Source organism: Cibotium barometz, chromosome 10 (genome assembly GCF_041138505.1).
Source record: "Cibotium barometz isolate CiBa-2024 chromosome 10, ASM4113850v1, whole genome shotgun sequence".
Classification (NCBI taxonomy): Eukaryota; Viridiplantae; Streptophyta; class Polypodiopsida; order Cyatheales; family Cibotiaceae; genus Cibotium; species Cibotium barometz.
In genome coordinates, this window is record NC_141055.1 from 10,610,127 (window position 1) to 10,619,100 (window position 8,974).

At 52.9% G+C, this 8,974-nt stretch overlaps 1 protein-coding gene across 2 annotated transcripts in view; it reads left to right on the forward strand.

Moving 5' to 3' along the window:
- LOC147634549 (RNA-binding motif protein 25-like) overlaps positions 1-8,735 on the forward strand; it is a 55,821-nt gene extending 47,086 nt beyond the window's left edge. For both annotated transcript variants that reach the window (XM_086803650.1, XM_086803651.1), the window contains exon 9: positions 8,166-8,735. In XM_086803650.1, coding sequence (XP_086659776.1) covers positions 8,166-8,417 — 252 coding nt within the window. In that variant the 3' untranslated portion in view covers positions 8,418-8,735. The remainder of the gene's footprint in view (positions 1-8,165) is intronic.
- Positions 8,736-8,974: the final 239 nt, after the last annotated feature.

Genomic DNA, 8,974 nt, shown 5'->3' on the forward strand with positions numbered 1-8,974 from the left:
GAAAATGTGATATGAGGAAACTTGTCACACAACAATCTGCCGGTTGCCTTGTTTGCATTCTCTCCATCAGCTACAAACTAGATCACTTTCTCTTCACCCACCGCTTGTACGGCTGTTGACCACTCTTGGAAGAGTGCTTCTGCACTTTTCCCTGTCTCGGATGCATCATGCGATGAGATAAAGTAAGATTGCCCTCTGGAATAGGCAATATGACACCATGAATGGATTTGGACCGAGTGTCGCTCCAGCCATCTGCAATATGTCTCAAGAGGACCTAACAATCTCTGTTACTACAGCAACTGTGCCCTTCTCCTTCGCTTGTAAGGTGGTTTTCAATGCCTCTGATGATGGAGGAGTGTAGGTGGATCCATACTCTGCAATCTTTTTTTTTTTTGAGAAAAGATCCTTTCATTAGTTAAAAAACCGCCCACTGGGCTACAAAAAAAACCTCTCTTGCTCATAAGAAGGCAGAGGAGAGATCCAATCAAGGCAGCTAGGGAGACTCTCCCTAGGTGCAAAAAGGTACAAAGATCAGTACAAAAAACTGAAAGCTATATCATACAATAGGGGGGGGGGGGAAGCCAAACAGGTGGGGCCTGTAATGCCAGCGGGGGGCTCCCGTGTGTAGTGTATAGAAGGGGCCGCTGCGCCAAGTGGTGTGGAAGGCCTGGCGCCGCAAGATCGCCGCATGCGAGTCGCCCCGGATGCGGTCATACTGTCCGCGCAGGGTGTGGACTAGCTCCTGCCAAATCCCCCGAACAGTCTCTACTGGTGGCTCCAGTCTCCCCTCAAAGGCCCTGAAACACCGGGCTCTCCAGGTGAACCAGATGGTGAGGCTGCTGAGGAGCTCCAATCGTAGATCCCTCTCCTGTGTCCAGACGACGGACGAGAAGTCCGGTGAAGGAACAAGGCGAGGCTGGCCCCTAATGAATTTGATGGCCTAGCTGTCCTGCTCCGTCTCGTATCCCAGAGTTGGCCCTGACAATGTCGACCAAGCAGCGGCACCCCGCGTATACATGCCCTCTGGGGAGAGGGGGACCAAAATGCGCAGCATCCTCAGCCAAATTTGCTGCGCCTGTGGACAGTCCCATAGGCAGTGTCTCTGTGTCTCCAAAGGGTGGCCGCATCGAACACAGGCCGCCGGAAGACCACTATAGACAAGCCAGGTGCCAACTGCAGAGCCCCTGTGGGCAACCAGCCACTGAAAAGTCGAGATCCTGCGTGCCTGTCGACTAGCCCAGAGCCTGGCCCAAAAATCCTCCAGGAACTCCTGTGAGAGTCCCTGTAGCCCCCAATGTTTGCTGCGGCTGGAGAGACCATCCTCCTCGCAGTCAGAATATGCCTCCTCAACCGAACAGTGTGCTGGAAGAAGGTAATCTATGTGGCCTCGGCGGACGCATAAGGATCATGCCACTCGTACTCGCCGCCAGGGTCCCACTGGAGCCGGGCCAAAGGGCGCGCAGCATATGCCCAAATGCGCCAATCAGAGTCCACATCTGCAGGGTATGGATCAATATGCCACTTCCAGGAAGCGGCGGCCACTACCCGTATCCTCTGAAAGATGCACTCTGCAACCAAAGGCGACTCCGCCTGCACTCTCTGAAGTCTGCCCTCATCCTGGATCTCATAGTAGAGGCATCTACCATCCTCAGTGCAAGCTTTGACAGCAATCAGGATCTCCAATTGTGTAAAGGCTCCCATCCACCGTGGGGCCGCTGGCTCGAAAGGCGTGAACCACTCCTCAGTGAGTGCCTCTTGAATGTCATCCCGCATAATCAGCCCCTCTGTGAAGTGACTCAGCCTCTCCACCTGGACCTCCACTGGGAGACTGCAAAAGGCCTGCTAGTCTCCAAAACTGCGTGCTGGGCCTGCCGCCAATGGTCCCCAGGCTGGACGAGGCCGAGAACCCAGCATATGACCCTGCTCAGTGCGTACCACGGGGCTCCAGATGAGCGGCTGTCTGGCCCGCTCCTCATCACACAAGGTCTCTGAGAAAGCCCTGGTCTCAGCAGCTCCCAAGCTCGCAGGATGCTCAAGGCAAATCTGTCCTCCCATCCTCTACTGAGGCCTGTCCTCTTCATCTCTATGAAGATCCATCGTATCTCTGGTGCCCAAGTGCCCCCTGCTAGAGGAGCCCTAGCGTGCAGTTGTTGAAAAAGAAGCTCCTTCCAAGGCTTATCGCCTGGAAGCAGCCCCCGAACAATAAGCTTCCCCAATAAGGCTCTACTCTGATCAACTGGATCTATAATGCCCAAGCCCGCCTAGGCCAGCGGAAGAGTAATAACTGCCCAAGCAACCTTAGCCCGGGCCGGCTGACCGTCCTGCCCAAACCAAAGAAAGTTCTTGATCAGCCTCTGTACCTGGCTGATGCAAGAGCTCGAGAAGATCCAGAAAGACGTGATGTACCACATGGTCGCTAAAAGCACCTGATTTGTCACCACCACCCTCCCAGCAAAGGATAGCCGAGCTGTACTCCAATACAAAAGCTTCTTCCGAATACTCAGAAGAAGCGGGGCGATCTGCTGCTCAGGTGACAAATCAAGTCCAATCTGGCATCCCAAATACCACGCTGTTGTGCCAGGAGGAATCCATCTAAAACCCGGGTCTGGGCTCCATGCCGGAGTGGGAGCGCTACTGATCCAAAAGGCCACTGTCTTGCACCAATTGATCAATGCTCCCGAAGCTGCCCCAAAAACCTGTAGTGACTGCTCTGCCCTCTGAAGATTGGCCTCCTGGCCATGCAAAAATAATCCCATGTCGTCAGCAAACTCAGAATCGAGTAGGTCCTCTTCCCGGACTGGGAGCTGGAGTCCTCTCAAACCAACCTCCTCTGCTGTCAGATACATACTCATGGCCTCAGCAAAGAAGAGAAAAAGAAACGGGGCGAGAGGGCATCCCTGACGGACTGATCTGGTCAACTCAAAACTCGGCCCCCGTCCTCCTGCCATCAGCACCTGGCTACGAGCTGTGGAATACAGAGCCGCCACCCCTCGAATCTAGACTGGCTCAAAACCCAGGCGAAGCATAGTGCCCTCTAGGAAACCCCAATCGACTCTATCGTATGCCTTCTCAAAGTCGAGAAGCATAACGACCAGGTCCTTGTCGAGAAATCTAGCTCGGGCCGTCGCCTCCCTGAAGGTGAAAATGTTGTCAAGGATACTGCGCTCCTTGACGAATCCTGTCTGGGTAGCATGAATCAACTCCCCAAGGAAGGGCTGGATCCTCAAACTCAAGGCCTTGGCCAAGACCTTGTAGACAGTATTGAGGATCGTAATAGGTCTCCACTGCTGAATATCATCAGACACTCCCTCCCCCTTGGGGATAAGAAAGATCAAGCCCTCTGAAAAGCTCTGTGGCATCACCCTAGTGTCCAAAACATACTGAAAGCCCCTGCGGAGGCCTGGCCCCAAAATGTCCCAATAACGCATAAAAAATGATGGCGTCAAACCGTCCTCCCCAGGGCAACTATGGTGCGGAAGGACCCTCAAAGCCTCAACCAGCTCATCCTCTGAAAGAGGCTCACCCAGAACTGTGCGCATACGATCTGTGACCCTCCTCTGTACATGGGCCCACACAGTCTGTCTGCAAGCATCACATGCCTCCGTGGCTGGCTCGGCTGAGAGTAGGTCTCTATAGAACTCAGTGGCAATGGCTCTAATCTCCCCGGGCTCAGTGGCTAACGAGCCGTCCTCTCCTGAGCTGGCGTACAGCTGCTCGAGCATGGCGGGGTCCGGTAATCTCAAAGAACTCCCCAGTCACTCTATCACCAAGCTGCGTCCACTGGCGATGATAGTAGAACTCATGTCTCTGCTCCTCTGCCTCTCTAACCTCCTGGCGTGCCTGGCTGAGCTGGGACGCCACCCACTCACATGTAGGCTGCTGCTCCTGAAAGTGCTGGAGCGAAGCAAGGCTACGCCTCAAGCGGTGCTCCCGCTCTCGTGTCTCTCCCAGCTGTGTCAAGGCTACAGCGTGCAAAAAAGAGCTGAGCTCAATGAGTCCCTGGGCACATTGGCCTGCTGCATCCAGGTCAGAGCTCTAGCTATCATGCCATATCCTCTCAATGTCCTCAGAAAGACTGGAATCTGTAAGTATCCTCTCTAGGATCCTCAACTGCAAGCTGGTCTCCCGAGTCCCCTCCTCAAGTGTCAAAATAACTGGCGCATGGTCAGAAAAAGAAGTGCCAGCGAGAATGCCAACGGAGCTGTGCACGGTAACATGACTGCCTCCCACCCTATCGGCCGGGTCCTCAAGCATGTTGAAGTCTCGTCCGACACACCAATGTGCGGCCTCGGGCAATGCATCTGTAACAAGGGTCCAGAACTCTGCTCTGGCACTAGCATGATTAGGCGCATAGACATTGAGCACGCCAAAGAGCTCATCATGCATCCTCAGAATAACATACTGTGCTCTACCCGGCACAATGACCCCGCGATCCACAATGGCCTGCCGCCATGCATCTGCAATGACCATACATACTCCTCCCTGCCCACCCAAGGGGCCAAACCCTGCAGACCAAAATGTGTCCCATCTGCCAGGCATCACGGAACCATATCTCCGAATCCTGCTCTCACTCAAATGGTGCTCCCGCATCATCAGAATATCAATACTGCCCCCAACCAGGCATCTCTGAAGCTTCTGCCTCAAGCATCCATGATAGCGTACATAGTGTGCGCCGCCAAGGCCCTGTACGTTCCATGAGATGATCCTCATGGATGACCTGCTGAGGTGGAGGCTGTCTCAACCATACGGCGGGCCTTCGCAACCGGCTTGGATGGAGAATAGTCCCCATCCGAGCGGCTACGAATCTGCCCACCCGGTGTGCTGCAAGAATCTCGGATCAGGCGCCAGTGGCTGTCTCCCATGGCGACTGCCTCCCGCTCAGAGAGAGCAACCTCGTGTGTACATACATATCCAGGGTCGCGTGCTAGGTCCGCCACTATGCGAACCACTAAGTGGCGAACCCCGGAGGCATCCGCACTCCCGGAATCAAAGAAGTGAGCCAGCTCGCAGAGTCGGCCTATCACGTCTGTCACCTCCAGATCACTCACATGGTGAGAAAACTCAACTGCCTGAGTCTTCATAATGCTAAGAGCGAGATCCAGAGTCCACTCCCGGTCACTAGTGCCGCAAAGAGGGACATTGCTGAATCAAGTGCCTCCTCCCCTCGGGCCGGAGGTATCACCACATGCACTCTGATGGGTGCTGGCTCATGGGGGCCCTCCGCTCCAAAAAGCCGTGTGAAGGAGTAGTCAAAAGCCTCCGAGCGCTGTCGAGCGTCGAGCCTACTCAGTCGACTGTGGATAGAAGATATCCGTGAAGTCCGAATCGGCATGGTATGTCTCCTTTGCGGAGCTCGAGCAAGGTCGGTGCTCAGTGCCCGCCGGACAGTAGGTGAGCGCTAGGGTGCTGCCAGGGCCTCCCGGGGAGCTGAGGCGAGCAGAGGGGGAGGGGGGGGGAGAAGGGGGTGGGGAAGGAGCCGCTGACAAAACCGGAGTGGGAACGGGAGGAGGCGAAGGCAAAAGCGAGGCGGGAGGGGGGGGGACGGGGGAGGGGGGGTGGGGGGGAAGGAGGGGGTGCTGGCATCTCCAGATCCTCAGTCTGCGCTGGGGTCTCCTCCTGGAGGGGAGCAAAGCTGTTCCTCACTGGAACCCAGTGATGCTGAGACTGTGACTGCTGCTGCATCGGCCTCTGGGCCTGCTGCTGTGGCTGTCTCCCTCTACGGCGCCCCTGTCTAGGCCGCCAATCCGAGGTCTCCGTGGGCTGAGCAGGTGTCCCGGAGGCTGCCTGCCGAGCCGCATCTGTGGGCGGGCCATCGTGGGCCTGCTGCTGTGGTGAAGGTCGGGGTCTCCTGCGAGGGCAGGCCTTGGCCAGGTGACCGACCTGCCTGCATATAAAGCACTGGTTCGGGAGCCCCGAGAACTCCACTCTCTGATCAATCCATCCCCCCCCTATCCTAGGTAGCTGAATGACCTTCGGAAGGGAAGAGATGTTAGGAACCAAAACCCTGACTGAAGGCAGGCCAGCTGCTCTAGCCACCATTGAAGCTGCTGTGGGGCCAGTCTCAAGCACCGAGCCCACCAATGCCCCTATCCTAGAAAGGAGCGGAAGGTACTAGCGGCGGATTCCGGGGAAGCAAACTGTGACATGAAAAAGGCGTTCTCCTTGCTCGACCGCTGCTGGGTCGAAGCCATGCTGCCAAGGTCTGAAGAAGGCCCGAGTGCCCCTGATGTCGAGGGGACTCATGGCTATGACCTGGGCTGCACTCTGGGCTGTCTCGAACTTGATCTGGTAGTGTCCGCGGCCCAGTAGCTGAACGTCCAGGATCTTGCCCACATCTGCGAGAAGGCGGGCCTGGAGAAGATCCCGGATCTCCCCTCTGTTGGGGCGAGTGCCGACTATACGGCAGATGGTGGAATGTGCCTGGAGGCGTTCCACCTCTGCGGCGAGGCTCGCTTCCTCTTCCGGCGAAAGAGAAAGCCTGATGGGGGTATCCTCAGGGGCGGGCGAGGGGGCTGCGGAAGAGTCCCTCTGAAGTGGGGCGGGAGGAGCCTCCATCAGTGTCTGAAGCTTTGTCGAAGGCGAAGCGTAAACGGAAAGCCCTGCAGGAACCGAGCTGCACAAACGGCGGAGCGAGGAACGGTGGGGGAGGGGGAGAACAAAGGGGGGCGGAAAGAAAGTGAGGGGAGGGGATTACAAACAAAGGCGGCAAGGGTAGGGGCATTTGCAATAGCAAGCAATCTTCATCTTCCCAAAACCACCTGGGAGGGCAATGACATCGTTGAGCCCTCTTAGAGATTGCCTCTTGCAATGTCAGGCTCTCTTGAAGAGGCAAAGGGCATCGACAATGAGCTATCTCGATGTATTGTCGCTCAGCCATGCATGAACGACAACCACAACACCGCTCATAGAATGTCATTAGTGCAAACTATTGAATGCAGCATAATAAGAAGAAGAGATTAATTGAAAAAGGACTTGTTATATTATAAAAAAAGGTGCAATTTAATTAAGATGCTTCCCATCTATTTTAAAAAAAGTCAATGATAATTAAAAAAAACAAGGTCCATTTACAAATTTATAAAAAAAAAACACTTACTGATTAAAATTTATTGATTGTGGAGGACCAAGTTGAGAAGTGCCGTGCTCCGACTTCAGCCTTGCTCCGCACGGAAAGAGAGAGAAGGGGGGAAAGAGAGAAAGGGGGGAGGGAGAGAGGAATGTGCTAGAGCTTTGGGACTTGAATCTCAGCTCTAGGGACTTGTGTACAAGTACACTGTACAAAACAAGCACTGTACTACAGCTTATATGGTGTGGTGATAAGTAGACGTGGTTCAAGAAGCCAAGGTGGCCATGGAGGCAACTAGCTTTGTAAGGAGTGCAACGGGCAGGAAGCGAAGGGCCATCAGCACACGTCATTTTTCTCAACGGACCATCAACACACGATGTTTTTCTCAACGGGCCATCGCACGCGTTACGGGTGGGCCAGCTAATGTTATTTTTTTTGTTTTTTTAGATGCCACGTGGGCAGCTAACCTTAGGGAAATTTTTTTTGGGCACAAAAATATGCCACGTGGACAGCAACCCCATCTCCCCCGTCTCTGGCCGTTTCCGTGAAGTCGACATGGGGAAACGGCGTTTCCACGTTTCGGGGTGCCGTTTTCTCGTTTCGTGCGACTATGGCCTGTACATCCACGAGCTCTTGTAACACCATAGGGTTTGGGAATTGTACCACTTGACCCAATGATCTAGGAATCTTACCACTTGTTGGTCTTCTACTTGGCATAGATCTAGGAATAGTGTACCAATGTGATCTAGCAAGTCCAAATGAGCACGGGAATACTACCACTTGTGACTCGTTACCTAGGCCCCGAGAACGATACTTCTTGTGTCTAGAGTCGCACACAGACTCCGCAAATAGTACCATTTGAGTCGAGTGCCAAATCTATGGATTTTAGAGAAAGTAATATAACTTTTCTTATTAAAAAGAAATGTTAATAGTTAATCAGTGGATAATCCTAATTGTGACAACATGGTTGGCGGCATAAGCTTGGCATTCTAAGAGTGTGCTGCCCCAGAGAGAGAGAGAGAGACTGTAAGTACATCAATTGTAGCGCCTTTACTGTTTTTTAATGTTTTGTCTAATTTCCATTTGCTTTTTTGCTTTTCAGCATGAGCTGCATGAAAGGATGAGACCTTGGATCCAGAAAAAGATTACGGAGTTCCTAGGGGAGGAAGAGGACACGCTAGTTGATTTTATTGTGTCAAACACCAGAAAGCATACAGGTGCTGCCAACATGCTTGAGCTTCTAACAACCATTTTGGATGACGAAGCGGAAATGTTTGTAATGAAAATGTGGAGAATGCTAATTTTCGAAATAAAGAAAGTGGAGACTGGCTTGTCATCAAAGCCCAAAGCTTAGGCTTTGTATTTGTAGGTTTTGTAGTGTTCTCTATATGGCTGGTAATTATCCAGTGTGGTTGTATCAAAGACTGTTACTACCCAGCCAGGGGGTTGCTAAATTGATGGGAGGCTTATGCTTCCAGAGTTTGTTCTTGAAATTGTTTTTGACAGTACTTTCTCAGCATATGAGTGACTTCCTCAGCTAAGAAGGCATTACTTGCTGTACATGCGGCCTGCCAAACTTTTGACTGGATAAATGGTGGTACATAGTTGGCTCACCTTCCATTCAACTGAATGTGGTTTTTCTTGTCATCGACAGATCACTTGAGACATTCAATTGCTTGCACACCTTAATGTAAATCATGAAGGGATGGGTTGTTTTTTGAAAGGTTACCCTGAGGTCAAGAAGACCACCATCCTATGGTCCCGATCACAGATTAATTAACACAGGTTGTGAGTTCGAGTTCTGAGTAGTTTTAAAGGTTACCTAAAGGCTTGTATGGGTCTTAAACCTCAGATTAACGAACCCAGGTCATGAGTTCAAATTTCAATTTTGACTAGTATCCTTTTGAAGGT